At 34.4% G+C, this 16,785-nt stretch overlaps 2 protein-coding genes across 3 annotated transcripts; both read left to right on the top strand.

Moving 5' to 3' along the window:
• Positions 1-2,077: 2,077 nt before the first annotated feature.
• On the top strand, positions 2,078-4,063 carry J8 (Chaperone DnaJ-domain superfamily protein). The gene is made up of 3 exons (XM_059601051.2): positions 2,078-2,518; positions 2,846-2,914; positions 3,626-4,063. The coding sequence occupies exons 1-3, from the start codon at positions 2,297-2,299 to the stop codon at positions 3,806-3,808; spliced, it is 474 nt and encodes a 157-aa protein (XP_059457034.2). The 5' UTR covers positions 2,078-2,296; the 3' UTR covers positions 3,809-4,063.
• Positions 4,064-8,354: 4,291 nt separating this feature from the next.
• Positions 8,355-15,736, top strand: MGT1 (magnesium transporter 1). 2 transcript variants are annotated; one of them, XM_059600866.2, is made up of 6 exons: positions 8,355-8,665; positions 9,356-9,983; positions 13,515-13,643; positions 14,515-14,847; positions 14,939-14,986; positions 15,120-15,304. In XM_059600866.2, exons 2-6 carry the CDS (start codon positions 9,393-9,395, stop codon positions 15,135-15,137), a joined length of 1,119 nt encoding a protein of 372 aa, XP_059456849.1. In that variant the 5' UTR covers positions 8,355-8,665; positions 9,356-9,392; the 3' UTR covers positions 15,138-15,304. The 2 variants fall into 2 exon arrangements, with proteins under 2 accessions (XP_059456849.1, XP_059456848.1); XM_059600865.2 differs by lacking the exon at positions 15,120-15,304 and adding an exon at positions 15,311-15,736 and having other exon boundaries at positions 8,360-8,665.
• Positions 15,737-16,785: the final 1,049 nt, after the last annotated feature.

The raw sequence follows: 16,785 nt of genomic DNA, 5'->3' as shown, positions 1-16,785 counted from the left end.
CTGCAGTGCAGCAAATTCTAACCTCTAAGGCACGCAATTGGTTTAGTTTTTATATTTAGATTATTTATTAAAATAATTGTTTTTTGAATATATATATATATTTATTTTTTGTTATTATGAAATATATAATTGTAGTCAGTTAATATTATGGATAACAATAATGATTTTCTTGAGTTCCAATCAAATTTTAAACCAACTCATACCGAGGTAGATTTAGCAAATTTGGCCATAAATCCTTGCTTAAGAAAAAATATATATGTTATATAGACCAAATCAAAAGTATATCTCAAAAATAACCTTGTCGTGATTTTCTAAAAACAAAATATAAAAAACTTGACGTTTTTTTGTCTAGCCTTTTTTTTATTATTCATTAAAAAAAATCTTAACCCTCTTAAACTAAAATCCTGGCTCCGCCACCAGTGACGTGTATAACTTCTTCGGATGAATTTAGAAACTTTGAATAAGGTTGTTAAAAAATGACTTAAAAGAGTGTGTTTATTATTGTTAAACAATTGCTTCACAATACTTTTTAAAAAAAAAAAATTGGACCATCAAATTAATTTTCAACTCTGACCTTTTTCACAATTCAGAAATCAAAATACTCGGGCGTCGACCATTTCCAAGTAAATCAGTAGATTGGTTCTTTGTATGTATCTTAAAAAAAATATCAGTAGAATGATGATTGGACCACCAGTCTCGTGCGGAAAAAGGACAACCAAGGGTTAACTGCTGGGTCTGCTGGCTCGTATGCGTGGAGCCACGTGTCTAGTCCTTTAGATCTCCTTATCCACTCATTTAAAATGACCGTTTTAAACGTTCCGAAAAACCGCACATTATCCAATCTGGTCTCTCATAATAAAAATAGATAATAATAATAATAATAAACTATTTTCCTTAATTAACGCGCCACGAGGTAAATCCGATTCTGTCACGAGCTTCCACGGCTCTTCGCTCGGACCGCATCCACAGTTTACCACGTGTCAGTATCCCATGTTTTCAATAAACACATGCCCTCCATTTTTGGGTTATTTCTTTTGCTTCCCCACAGATTTCATCTTTTTACCGCCTCATGCCCAAAATCTTCCTATCTTTTGTCACATCAATTCGTTGGTCCCCCATTCACAAAAAGTAATGAATTTAAAATAAGAGTGATGATATTACGAGTCATACAAATGTTGGTTACTGTAATCAAAAGTTACTATTATAACATTTTTTTTAATATTTTTTTATTATTATTCATATCAGTGTGAAGTACTATACATTCACACAGATGTTGTCATGTTGTATTCCTTTTGTTTAGATTAAGACATATCATTGCCTATAAATATGTCCTTTTGAAGCAATTATTCAAGACCTTTATAAACTAATTGGTCAAATGTCAATATCAATACTATTAAAAAAAAAAAAAAGTTAATCTATATTTAAAGTTTTTCTTAGACTTAAAGAAATGTTTTAAATGTGTAAGATTCTTGATATTATTATTTTATTGCTATTAATACATGATGAGTTAGGTAAGGTCATTTTTTTTTTTACCTTAAAGACTGAATCCAAGTAGGATTAGCCCATTCAAAACTGTAGTTGTAACATCTTTTCCAGAGCACAACACGTTAATTTATAATAAATTTATAGTAAAAACTATAATATTCCTAACAACAATGTTGTTTAATGTGATAATATGAACTCGTACGCATGCCATCTTTGAAACCAAAAATAGGTTAATAAAAGAACATAAAGCTTGACTTGACCATGTCATTTATGTAAATCAAGTGAAGGAAATATAATAAATACAAAAAATGGGACAAATTAAACAAATAACTTATTTCTGATGGGCTAAAATAAAAACTATATATATATATATATATATATATATATTAAATTAAATTAAAGGAATCTCCGAGGGGATAAACCCAATTGAAAAAAGGGGCAGAACAGATAAGCACAGAACCCTCTCTCTCCTCTCCTCCACTCCATAAAATACGACACTACACGTCACCACAAACCTGAGTCGTTGGATATGGACATTGCATCCTCGCCTCACAATCTTTTCCCTCTATAAATATATCCAAAGCCTCTCCTGTTTGAAAGTCATCCTATCCATTATTATTATTATTATTCTATTTTTTGTTCATAAACAATCATTCAGTTCCCACAGTTTCCTTCAAACATCTTAATCAAATTTGCCGTGCCGTTCGGATCTTTTCAAAGCAAGATTTTCCTTCCTTTTATTTAAACCCAAAGCTTGAGAGGGGTTGGTATCTGGGTTTGCTCCGGATTTCTTTTGAGAGAGCTTATTACAATGGCTGCTGCCGCTGCTGCTGCTGGGATTATTGGTGGTAATGGGTCTTCTTCTTCTTCTTGGTTGAAGCTCAAGGAGAGGCAGAGGAAGAAGAAGATGGCGAATAGGGTTATGGTTTGTTCTGCTTCTTCTTCCGTTATGGATCCTTACCTGACTTTGAAGATCCAACCCGGTGCCTCTGAATCTGAGGTCAAGAAGGCTTTCAGAAAGCTTGCTTTGCAGGTTCGATTTTTCAAATAAAATAAATAATTATAATATCGGATTTTTCTTTTCTTTGATTTGATTTGGTTCTTCCTATTCTGCGATTTATTGGATTGTGAAGTTATACTTAGATCTGGTGATCTGAAAACTTCTTCCCTTTCAAAAGTCCTTTTTGACTTGCAGCTTACTTCTTTCCTAATTAATGAATTTTTTTTTTTTTTTTTTTTTTTTTTTGAAAAATTATAGCTTATTGTCCTCTAGAATTTTTTGGGTAGGTGAGGTTTTTTTTTTTTTTTTTGTTATTATTTGGGGATCTTTCTGATTGACGGGAAATATTTTTTTTTTCAGTATCATCCAGACGTATGCAGAGGAAACAACTGCGGGGTGCAGTTTCACCGAATCAATGAGGCTTACGATGTACTTAATCCTACTCTCTCTCACTCTCTCAATTTCCCTCATATTTGCTTTTTAATTATCTTATTTTTAATGTTTATTTAGGATAATGGAGAATTCATGGATTTTTGTTAGTGTATAAAATGGATCAATTATATCAAGAACGGCTAAATTATAATACCATAGCTTTATTTACAATCGGTAATGGAAGATTCTTTAATAGAATTATATTTATCTTTTTTCTTATACTTTCCAAACATATAAGCCAATCACAAATCACTCTTAAAAATACAAAAATAATTTTAATTTTTAGAGAAAAATGTAAATTCAATCCTTGGGATTTAAAGTATTAAAATGAACTCAAAAGTCATTTAAACATATTAAAAAAATAATTTAGTCCCGCTAATAATTCGGATAAGTAATTTGAGAGAATTTATATGAAACTTATCCGCGGATAAATGATTGAATAACTTTGAACTTATTTTTTTCTGTGTTTTCCTAATTTTACGTATATTTTCTTTAAATAATTAAAAAAAAAAGAAAAAGAAAAAACTATATATATAATTTGTAATGATTCAATTTGTGAAGAATAGGACAATGTTGATAGGACTGCAGTAAAGCTGCCTCCCACCAGACACATATATTAATTAATTGTGTTATTATAATTGAAAGCAGATAATGATTGTTAAACTGATTAATTGTTTTTGTTGTTGTTGTTGTGTGATGGTTGGGCAGACTGTGATGAGTAATTTGAGAGGGGAATCGATGGCATCGGAGATGTATGAGTCGTACGATGAAGGTGTTGATGACTCGATGAGAGGAATGTACGATCCTGATTGGGACATGTGGGAGGAGTGGATGGGATGGGAAGGGGCAGGAATCCGCGACTACACGTCTCATGTTAATCCCTATATTTGAAAAGTCGTATTGATTGACGATTGTGTATAGCCAATCTTCGTCCTCTGTAAATAGCTGAGATAATGCCTCGGCATCTGCCAAATGAAAAGTTCATATTAAAGTTCTTTTTAATATGTTGGCTCCTTTTCTCGCTTAATTGTTAGAAATGGTAGCATTATTCAATAACATTAACAAGAGACTTGTAATTATTCCTTGTAATTAGTTGTGTTTTTAATAGTCAAGAAATTAGAGAAGAAGCCACTTGATTTGTCTCTATATCCTCTTCCTATTGAACCATTCTCTTTTATTCAGCTCCGATAAAAGCTATTTTTCCTAATTTTCTTGCATTGAAAGAGCGGGAGAAGAATGAGTTCCTTAAGCATTACAAGGTTTTCTTCCTGTCAGCAATTGACTGAATGAGGTATTTTTGTGGGTCTTGCCTTTGAATCATTCTCTCATAGGGAGAATAATGAGTTCTTAAGCACCATGAGGTCCTCTCTTCTCCCGTTGGTAATTGTCTGGATGAGTACGCATATTAACAAGAGCCGGTGAACTTTATTAAGAAGAAAAATGCTACACTTTTCAAAAGTTGATTTTTAAATGATACTTTACTATCGTATGAAGTTTATTGTTTTCGAAAATGTATTATCAACTTATGAGACGATAACACATTATTTGAGAACTAATTTTTAGAAGAAAAAAAATTGTAAAGCGGAACATTTCTCTATTGAGGAAAGAAAATCATGGAATAGAATATGAAAAGAAATATTGAAGGAACAATGAACAACCATAGTTAAAAAGGTAAATTAGATTCAAGATGGAAAGAAAACGAAGGAGTATTAATTATAGAGAAAATATGGAGTTTTTCCCTAAAAATTAATTGCTTATGAAAAACATTTTCAAAATTAATAATCGTTTTTTTGGTATTATTTCTTAAATTAATGCATTTTATGTTGCACACCATCTTCTCAATAAACAGAAAAGAAATAATTGTATTGCAAAAATATGAGTTTTTCTTTCGGATAAGGATCTCCTCAAATTTCTTCTAAAATTGAGATTCTCTTATTATTAAATGTTAGTCATGATTTCAATGAGTAAACTTTTATTTTATCATACTTTAAGGACTTATAAATTATTTTTTATACCATAGAGAATGATTTGTAATTTAGGCCAACTACAGAGACCTATAAATTATTTTTTATATTATATGAAGTAATTTGTAATTTATGCCAACCACAAGGACCAATTTTACATTTATCCCATAATAATAAAAAAATCTCAAATTTAAAAGAAATTTGAGAGGATACTAATCATTCTCTATCTTTCCTCCGGAACCCATTATCCTTCCCTTGCAGGCTGTAGTTGCAACCCTGCTTCCATCTCAAGCTCCTAAATTAATGTTTTATATGGTTTAAAGATGACTCCTTTTAGGGATTAGGAGGATCGGAATTTGTTTTCGGCAGGAAGAATGTTTGGTTTTTATATTTGAAGCATTATAAAGGCACATTTTTTTTGGCACAATTTTGACCCAATTTTTCTCTTATTTTTTATTTAAAAATAAATAAATTTATGAAGCAATAACATCCTATGTGCTCCTGTTTTTATTTGGTATATATATTTTTTTAAAAAGGTATTTTTCTTCATAAAAATGGTCATTTGTTTTTTTTAGAAAAGGTCATTATTATGAAGAAAAAGACCATTTAAAAAAAAAAAAAAAAAAAAAAAAAAAAACTAAAAAAAAAAAAAACTAAAAAAAGGACCAATGTTATTGCTTAAGAAATTTTTTTATTTTTATTCTTTATTTTGTTTTTTTTTTTAAAATGATCACATAATAGAAAAATTGGGTCAAAGTTATGCCTTTATCATTTCTCTTTATATTTTGCTTTCTCTTGTTTATTTTCATACAATAGACAATCAGATTCATTATTGAGTATGTGAAACTACATGTAAGTCTCATAAATTTAAAAAAAGAAAAGGAGAAAGAAAAATAAAAAGAAAATGAAAACAGGATAAGAGTAAGAAATTTGAGACACCAATTTTTTATTTTTATTTTTTTAAAAAAATATGGAACTTCCATTGATGAGATTTTATGAGCATAAAGCTCTTACATCAAAAAGTAAAAATCATAGCCAAAAGCTATGAAGGTTACAAAGTCATAAAAATGACTTCAAGCTTCCGTTAATCCATATACAATTACATTTAAGGAAAAAATATGCTTCATGTAGACTAGATTTAGGACTTGGGTAACCCAATTACAAAAAAAAAAAAAAAAAAAAAAACTAGAAACTACAAATCCGGCCGAAAGAGTTAAGCCCCCTTACACCGATCTATTACATCCTCAACTCGAAGGTTAGGACAACAAATCCATTATCAACCTTGTGGAACCGAATTGAACAATGCATGAACCAACTTGAATCGCATAAAACAAATGCCTAAATTTGGAGAAGAATCTTGTTTTCTGCCATATAACAATGCCAAAAGCAAAAATAGACCACAAATTTGAAATAAGAACGAAAAATTCAGTGGAAAGTACCTAGTCAACTTTTAATCCGATCAAAGTCAATGGTCAACACTGTAGAAAGTCAAAGTCAAAAGTCAATGCAAGAAAAGTCAACTATGGCAAGATGCTGATGTGGCCAATGTGCTAACGTGGCAGTGAAGTTGACTTGGAAGATTTGACGATGTGGCACTGGATGACATGGCCTGAGGCTGACGTGGCTGGTTGATGACCCAGGCGTGTGTGGTGCACGCGCGGAATGGGTGGAGGCACCGGAGCGAGTGAAACCCACGCGCAGGAGCTACCACCGGCGTGTGGAGGCGCGTCCGGTGTCAGATGGCAGCATTCTTGGCAGATTTCTGACCGGCGGCGCTAGATCTGTAAGGTGGACGTGCAACCTTCTTGAAAGAGCCAACGTGGCGGCGCGTGGAGGAGTTGCATCGGCGCTTGGGGAAATGCTTCATCTTCGAGTTGCGTGTGGAGGCGTGTGGATCATTCGATGAGGCTGTGCTCAACGGTTCTAGACTTGTCTAGCCCTGATCTGTTGATTGGCACTATTATCAAGGCAATCGGCGCTGTGTGGCGGCGCGTAAAGGAATAAAAAGATTCTTAGGCGAGTCTTGCCGGCGCGTAAATTGCTTTTGGGATGCGCGTGGAGGCGCGTTTACTAACAGACAAAACCTTTTGGTGGCGCATGTGAGCACCACCATGGAAGCCTGGATGCTTCAGATCTCTTTGGATTTGTACTTGGCGGCGTCTGAACTGTCGTTAGTGGCAGAAGCGTGTAGCTCCTGCAAGGGCAGTGACGGTGCAGGCAGAATTTGGCGGAGGCGCATGGTGGCATGTCAGAGGGCCAATGGCAATTTTGGATCTATAGGCTAGCACGATTTTGAGACTATGGGCAGCAGAAATTTTGGCGGCATTTGATGTAGGGCGATAAGACTAAAATTCGACAAAAGGAAAATACTATAAAAGACGATTATTGAAGGCCACAGAAAAGTGACTATAATACCATATTAGAATGCTTTGATAGCATGTTGGAATAATGGAGAAATATAGAAGAGTGAGAATGATAGGGAGAGCAGAAGCATATAATCGACTACATTGTATTGATATATTTTATTTTAATAATGAATATAAATGTCTCTATTTATAGAGAGACAAATAACTTAATAGACTAAGAAAAAGTAAATATAGTAAACTAATAATACCTTAGGAAGTAAATAACCCTAATAGAATATTCTTAACAAACCCAAAGGCCAAAACAAACAAAATTTATTGGTTGGTATAAACTAGTTTGGAAATTGAGACAGCAAAATCTCAAAAATATCCTCCCGGAATGATATTTTATTTTATAAATTTATTATAAGGTTGAAAGCGTCCAAGATGAAAGAAAAATGCTATTTTGGCAACTGTATACGCGTTCTTAATTTTTTCACTCTTACCCATTCAAAAGTTTTACTGTTACGGCATTTCAACTACTTGACATTTATATAATAGTCTATTAATATTAAAGGTCTATTTGAAATTGGAATTTTAATAAATACAATTGTAAAAATTGTATTTGAAATTGTAAAGTATTTAGTAAAACATGTTAAACTGGTTTTTTTTTTTTTTTTTTTTTTAATCAAATATTTGTTAAATTTGCAATTTTTTAAATAAACACCCCTAATCTACTTATAAAAATCGCAAATAATTTTTTTTTTATTTTTTATTTTAGATTAAGTGCTTTTTAAATCGTAATACCATTTGGTATTATGATATTTTTTAAAAACGTAGATTATTGTTGTGAAATCACAATCTTAAACGCACCCTAAATAACATTACCTGCAAGAATGAGTAGAATGAAAAAAGTAATGCTATTTAGTAAATTCTTATACGATTGTCATATAACTATGACGATGTAGCAGTAAAAATTAACATTTAAATCAACAAAAACTTGTAAAAAAAATAAAAAATTCAATGATTGATACTCACTAACAGATCGGTTACCAGATAAATATCATTTATGTTGATAAATAAATGATCTCAAATGATGTAAAGTATTATTTTTAATTGTTTATCATATCCTGAAAGAAAGAAGCGAAGCACAAGCACCCGTAATTGAAGTGGCAGAAGAAACCTGTTGCTTGCTGTAGTTGCACATAAATACAGAAAGATAGTCACAAATGATGACACATATATTCGTTTAGTCCCAGATTCTCTTGCTTCCTCCACAAAATCTCTACGAATTCTTAGCCTGGTCTAGGGCTAGCTTCAGATTTGTGCGAAGCCAATCGGTACGAACGAAGGCGTTGATTCAGCTGAGACGCCACGCCCTCCGCCCTGGAAGAACCCCTTAATTCTTCGTTGCAGGATTTTATTATTTGGCACACGGACAGGTAGGTGTAGATTATGAATCAGACGTTGCGTATGATTCTTGATTTTTATTTTTATTTTGGTATTATGCTTATTATGCTTGAATGTGAATTTTTGTGTTTTTTTGGCTCTATGGGTCTCAAATTTTGAACATTTCACGATCAAACAAGCTATCAAAATGGGAATTAACAAAATCTTTGTCTTGTGCTTGGGAATGGAAGGATTCATTTGCCTGCGTTTTGCTCTGGTCATTTTTATCTTATTTTTGCTGTCGTTGTTTTTTTGGGAAGTTTGTATTTGAATTTGCTATTCAAAGTTCAATGAGATGGTCTTCGCCCAGTTTGATATATTTCTCCTCTCTTTTATGGATGTAGGAGTGCTGTGTTTAGATTTGTTTGACAATGCTCACTGGTGCCGTATTTGCTATTCCAAGTTCTGGGAATAGGCTTTAGCTTTTGAAGTTATTGAGTATTGACTACCCGGATAAAATCTTTCAACGTATTAAGTTAGATAATCCATTGCATGATCAAATATGTTAACTATATGAAAACCTCAAAACAAATGCTTTTAGTGAATGAGTGCATCAATATCTAATGTGGGTAAGGCTTACTTGAGATAAGTGAGAGTATCATGTTGGTAGGATTTTTAATCCTTTTTTCTCAAATTGTAACGTTAACCATACTAGTAAATAATTGGTGCATCTATTTTGTCAGCTGTTTTGCGAGTTGCTGCAGTCGAAGCTCATTGTTAATGGCGGATCTTAAAGAGCGCCTGCTTCCTCCAAAACCTCAGTCAGCTGTAAACCTTAGAGATACAGCTTATCGATCTTCAACCTCTGGGCGGCCACCTTTCCAGGGTATGGATGTTTTGGGGCTGAAGAAACGTGGCCAAGGCCTTCGATCTTGGATTCGTGTTGATGCATCTGGGGATTCCCAAGTCATGGAGGTTGACAAATTCACTATGATGAGGCGTTGTGATCTTCCTGCCCGTGATCTACGCCTGCTTGATCCCCTATTTGTTTACCCCTCAACAATCCTTGGTAGGGAGAAGGCTATTGTTGTAAATTTGGAGCAGATTCGATGTATTATCACAGCAGATGAGGTTCTGCTCTTAAATTCCCTAGATAGTTATGTATTGCAATATGTGGTGGAGCTACAACGGCGGTTGACGACAAGTGGTGTGAGTGAGGTCTGGCAGACAGATGCTGCTGACTTGTACCGAAGGAGGGGAAGTAGAAATTTTGACAATGCGTTTGGGAGCCCATCACCAGACTATTTGCCTTTCGAGTTTAGGGCTCTTGAAGTTGCCCTGGAATCTGCTTGTACATTTCTTGACTCTCAGGTGCGTACACTAGCAAGACTAGATTGTACAATTTACTCCTTGTCTGTCTTTGCTCTCTCCCTCTTTCTTATCGCATTTGTTTGAATTATGTGTTTACACTTTTGGCCAAGATGAGTGCTTACTACTGTGAGTAAAAGATTTATTTTCTCGAAAATATTTAGCCAATTCATGTATCCTTTATAGACCTTTTCATGGGCTGGGTGTAACACCCCCAGCAGCTAGGTTAGGTTTGTCAATCTAGAAGCCTCAGATAAATAGGAACAGAAGAGCATTTATGGACAAAATAAATACATGAGTTTAAAAGACTTTATTAAACATAAACGCGGAAACATAAAGGTCTAAACATGGCATAAAAGTGTCTGAAATTTTTCTTTCTTATGCCCTTTTTTTATGAATAATAATAATTTTATTGAAAGAAAAGGGCAAAGCCTGTACACGAAATTCTTTCTTATACTATTGGACATGTATTGAAAATATGTTAATCGTAAATCATGAAATGAAATGAAATCCCCCATCTAAGTTGCATCCGGCCTCCTATTGTGTCTCAACCTGACCTGGAAATAAGAAAAGAAAACTAATGAATGAAAATGCTCAGTAGTAAGTATTACTCCCAACCAATTTGAAACCGGTTGGTCAAAAATCTTTTCTTTAAAACCTTTTCCTTCAAAACACTTAATACAACATAAGAAAGAATATTTTTAAACTATTCTTCGAAAAACTATGTTTGAAAACAGTGACTTCTATGTTAAAAGAGAAACTCAACATTAATTTCTTCATAAATAGAACTTAAGGAAAATATTTTCTTCATAATACACCCCCAACCCAGGGTGTTACAATGGTTCAAGCTTCAATCAACTATTAAAATGAACTATAGAAGCCTGAGCCCACCCTTGTGTGGCCCGAAGGTTGAGCCTGCTTTCCAAGCCCAAGCCCAGCCCATAGAAAAAGAAAGCTGGAGCTTGTCCACAAGCCCAAAAATTTCCATCCCCAACTTAAACTAAACCCAAAATGTTAATTGTTTTTAGACTAAGAACCTATTTGGGATTGCGTTTGAGAAATAGAGCTTTTAAGTTAAAATTTTAAGCTTTTGTCAAAAGTGCGTTTCAACCATTTTTAGGCTTTTTGGACCCTTAAAAGTGCTTTTAGTTTTTTTTTACCAAACGAGTACTTTTTTCTTCAAATGGGCTTTTTGAGTGTTAAAAGTACTTTTAAGCCTCTCAAACGCAATCTCAAACAGGCTTTAAAAGGTGATGGGCCAACTTCAATCTAGGCTTACTTGTTTAGCTGAAGATTAGTGAGGGAAATTGGCTTTGAATAGGGGAATGGCTCCTCTCTTGACACCTGTGGTTGATGTGGGATACATAGTGGCGGAATACGCCTCTCCTACACTCCTTGGAGATGAAAGACTCTTGAGGAATCCAAGTCCCTCGTTAGTAAATTTTATATTTTGCTTTTCCTTATGTTTATACAAACACTTGAGCAAATCAAATACAATATATGTCATTATAGATTTCATTTTTGTCAATAAAGTTGTTCATATCTCAAAGGATAAAGGCTTGTTGTCAGGCCTGGCCAAGCTGTGGTTTAGGTATCTAGCCCAAGCGTGGCCAGAAAAATTAATTTGGCCTAACTTTTATACCCAGGCCGGCAGCTGGGTGTAAAATTGAGCCAAAGCCTGCTTAAATGAGTGCAGGGTTGTGTGGGTTGGGTGGACTGCTGGCCCATGAACAGGTCTAATGCTTTTGTGGAATGCACTTTTAAAGCTTTTCGGCGATTTTAAGAGCTCTCCATCAATTGCAGCCAAACTGTCAGAAATGCTCAGAAAGAGCTTTTCATGCTTATAAACCACTTTATCCACATTCAACAGCCGGGGGCTCTTATCCATGTGTCGATGTTTCTTCTTTATGCCTCAAGCCTTTCACACTTGACTACAACTATAATATCAATCAATATTTTGGTGAGACAATCATGTTTGTTAAAGAAAGATGAACCTTGGTTTTCAGTAATACCAGGGGCAGTTGTACATGAAGGATTTTTACTGATACATGGAGTACTCTTTAAACCGATTCATCCATTAGAACTTCTGCAATCTTGAGGGTACTCATCTTGGTGATAGTCTGACGGATGATACTTGCCTAGGGTGCAAAAAGTTATTTTCTTACTAATGTTGGCTAGCCTTAAATGATGCTGGGCATTACCACCTTGGTGCTTTGCCTTTCTAAGTGCTTGGAGATCCTTTGAGAATGTTTTAATGGTTGCTGTTCTTTGTTAGAATACACAATGGTTTCTTGGTGAGTTGTATCGCAAAAGTGAACACACATGAGGTTTTAGATACTGTAGAATACCAAGTAGTATGAATTACTAGTGGTTTTTTTATGAATTAAATTTGGGGAGGAACTAGTATCTTGCTGAAGCCACGAGCGAAGATGTCAGATAATTTAGCTGTAAGGGGGTTGAATATTGAAGAGGTGAATATTTGATGTGCCATTTGCGTGATTAAGCAATTACTGGATGTCAAATTTTGGGGATGTTCTGACTTGAATATTTACACTGGCCCAGAAGTTTTCAGTGAACCTTTATGTGAAGATCTACAAAGTTATGGATGATGAGTTCTGCAGGAATTAGTTATAATAGATAGGCCTCTGATCCTTTTACAGTCATAGTACTAAAAACCTGAGCTGAAATATGGCATATTGTTGCTAGGGTTTATTACTTGAGGAATTGTTCATAAATCAGCGGATAAAATTTAAGATATAAACCAGTATCTTTTCTCTTTTACCCCTGATTTTGTTTTGAAGCATTGCCATATAGGCGTGAGAATTAAAAAAGGGGTTTCTGGATAAATGTGCTGAGATTGGTGGTTATTCCTTTCTTAAATTTTGCCCACATATGGGGTGATGTTTGGAAACAAAATTCTGCCCACATACCGAGTATGGACCTGGACCTTTTAGTGTGAATGGAAACAAAGCATTGGTGATCTCATTATGAGACAGCTGGACTGTTGGTAGGAGATATGGAGTTCTTATAGGATTTATTTTGTGAAGCCTATGGGAGTTGAGAGCTACCATATCTTATGCAAATAAGAGTTGGGTCTGAAAAAATTAGACTTTGAAACCCGGCTTTCTCCTACTTCTTTGGAAGGAATTTTTGACATCTTATTCTGACTGTTAGAAGGACAAGTAGTTCTATCAAAGGCAACCTTATATCCACAGGTGTTTTGGTCTGTCGGGGAAAAAGGAAAAGAAACATGGGTTGAAAACCTGATGGCTCATTAGGTGATTAAAGTTATACCTCTCTCTCTCTCTCTCTCTCTCTCTCATGCACACACGGACACACAAACAAAAGCTTAATTAAGGGTAAAACAAAGATAATGCACTTGCATGAAGAATCTTATCCATTTAACTTCTGGGGCTGCTTGTGCTCTTTGTTAACAGGAAGGTCTTGTAGTTTGTTTCATCATGTTGTCACTGGTTTAACATTTGATTATTTGAGCAAATTAGTAACACATTTAATATTTGGAATTTTCCAAAGGCAGCAGAATTGGAAATTGAAGCATATCCATTACTAGATGAACTGACATCAAAGATCAGTACACTTAATTTGGAGCGCGTGCGTCGGTTGAAAAGCAGGCTTGTCGCATTGACTCGGAGAGTTCAGAAGGTACTGTATATTCAGTAGGGCTGTCAATGGGTTAGGTACAGATCTGGCAATATCCCAGTAAAAGTTTGATTATATACTAGAGTTTGAACCCAAATGACAGATTTATAAAAAGATGTAATCAAACTCAAAAAATCAGAAAAAAAGTTTAAATATGCACATATAATTCTAGCGTGACTTTAACAATATCTATGTTACCTATCCCAAAAAAAAAAAAAAAAACAATATCTATGTAAAATTTGTCTGAATACTTTTTTGTACGAGCATGACTTTCAACAATATTTATATGTAATATTACCTTTTTTTTTTTTTTTTGTTAAGATAAATACTAAATACTATCATTCTATCCAACATTCACCCAATAAGACTAATGTGGTACTCCCAACTAACCCAACATTATTGGACAATTGGTTATTTTGATAACATTGTTGGACAATTGTAGGATAAAAATATTGTATTAAGCATTACTCTTTTGTTAAATACAACTGATTTGTTAGCAAAATTACATATCAAATATGGTTTGTTATAGTTGATATTTTAATCAGATTCAGATCATGACAGGATCAAATCTATCCTAGTAAATTACAAAAAAAAAAAAAAAAAAAAAAAAAAAAAAAATCTATCCTAGTTCAAATTCAATCTGATTATAATCAAATCTTAAGAATTACCAAAATTTGAACTTGTATAGCAAGTTTGCTTTGATGCTAATCAATCTTGATCAGGTTGGTTTCAGATCCTGATCATACCTATACCTATTGACAGCCCTAATCTTTCTTGTGTTAACCGCTTCCTACATTATGCAAGCAAATGGTAGTCATCTTTTTCATATTTTTGCCCCCTTCCTTTGCTCTCCTTTTTGAGTTGCATCTATTAGGTTAGGGATGAAATAGAGCAGCTCATGGATGATGATGGAGATATGGCTGAAATGTATCTTACGGAGAAGAAAAGGAGGATGGAAACATCAATTTATGGTGATCAGTCTTTGGTAGCATACAGATCAACTGATGGTGCATCTGTTTCTGCTCCTGTCTCTCCTGTTTCTTCACCCCCTGAAACCCGGAGACTTGAGAAAAGCTTGAGCATTGCAAGGAGCCGACATGACAGCATGAGGAGTTCTGAAAGTGCCACAGAAAGTATTGAAGAGCTTGAGATGTTGTTGGAAGCATATTTTGTTGTCATTGATAGCACCCTAAACAAGTTGACATCGGTATTTGTAGCATGCATTATGTTTCAATAATTTCTCATCTTTCCTTGAATAGGATGAAGTGACGTAAAATCATTTTCTTACCTTGTTTCAGTTGAAGGAGTACATTGATGACACAGAAGATTTCATCAACATTCAGCTGGTATGTTTTTCTTTTTAATTAATTTTTTGTTCCCTTTCTTGATGAAGAAGTGCGTTCTAAAATCTAACGAGTCAATCTAAATAGACCGAACATCACGAAATACCCTGATGACATTCATCTTCACCTCAACTAGGGTTGCACTTTTCAATAATGATGCACAGAAGAAAACACAAGTTTGCGCTGGACCTTGCAAATTTATGATGGAAGTCGTTGCCAAAGTCTTGAAGCCCAATGACATCCTTTAATTCATAAAAAAATAATAATAATAATAATAAAACACAAAGCATTGAATATTGGAATCTGATGTGAAATTTATGGTTGCAGGATAATGTTCGGAACCAGCTGATCCAATTTGAGCTGCTACTCACAACAGCAACATTTGTTGTAGCAATCTTTGGGGTGGTAGCAGGGATCTTTGGCATGAATTTTGAAATACCGTTATTCGATTACCCTGATGCCTTCAAGTGGGTCCTTATAATCACAGGAGTCACCTTGGCAGTCGTATTTTTCGCATTTGTGTGGTTCTTCAAGTACAGAAGGCTAATGCCACTATAAATTCATGAGGAAACCACAACCAGGAAGTACAGAGGAAAAAAAATCTTTATTGTTGTTTTACCTTTTGTCTACTCTAGGTGAAATTCAAATAGATAAAGACTCGCTCTATTTTATTGCGATTCTTTTGTTTTAATTTAGACTCAATTGTAAGGAATTCGTAGAATATATAATAATTATATATTATTTTACCTTTTATCGAATGCGTATTGGTATTGGTGTTGATACTATATATGATCCTATACAAGGACAAGTAAACTATATGAAGTAAATTGTATAGCAGTCTCTGTACCCATTAAAGGTGTCAATTTCTTTTACCATGGAAGCTCGGGATTCTTTAAGAGCATTCTCGTCCGGCTAGCTGGCTAGTCAAAATGTTAAAATAGATTAAAATGGACTTAGCAAAATGTTGAAACATTTGGTGAGTTGCCCAAAAAAAAAAGAGTGCTAGAAACTTTTGTTGACCCAATTTGAGTGGTCCTTCTCTACCAAATCTAGTACACATGGACAATGTGTAAAACTACCTTAGTAAGTAGCAACATGCCAACAACGTTGGTAACCCCCTGCTTCCACTCTGACAAGGTCTGCCTGCGAAGCTTCCCTCCCCATTAACATTGTTATCAAATATCAACCACCTATCTTTGGCAGCCATTTCTGGTCTTTAAGCCAAACCTTCCAATATATTGAGCTTTGGAATTGGGCCCATCTTTTTTCTCACTTGGGATTCTATTGTTATCAAGAGATACTAATAAAATATGGTTTTCCTTTTTATTAATATATGGGTAAACTTAATTTAACTTCCCTAAACTACTAATCATTTTTTAATGTCCTCCCTAATTTCTTTTCTTTTTTTTTTAAAAAAATCTATTTCTCTCACTCTCTCAGCTCTTTCTCTCTCTTCTCTTTGGCTGTCAAGGCGGACGACAAGAGTGTTCAATGTGGAGAAGGGCATAGATGGTGGTGTTAGAGTTAGAGTGCTCCGTTCGGGTGGCAATTGTGGCTAAGTTTGGCGATGATATGTTAAACTATTAAAGCTTATGAAGAATCATGGGAATGACGATGACCTTGGGTGCAAGAAGCCTAGATGGGCCAATGCTGGTGGCAAACGAGTTGTGACATTCCACATAGGCACTAGTGAACGCAAAACCGAAGATCCCAAACATAAAAAATAGGTCAAAGATGAACAATGGCATGGATAAGTTGTTTGAGACTGTGTTAAAAAATGAAGCAGAAGAGTAGTGTTCCTA

The sequence above is a fragment of the Corylus avellana genome, chromosome 6, assembly GCF_965113065.1.
Source record: "Corylus avellana chromosome 6, dhCorAvel1.hap1.2, whole genome shotgun sequence".
NCBI lineage: Eukaryota > Viridiplantae > Streptophyta > Magnoliopsida > Fagales > Betulaceae > Corylus > Corylus avellana.
The sequence above is the reverse complement of the archived record's forward strand: the minus strand, read 5'-3'. Positions and strand labels throughout refer to the sequence as shown.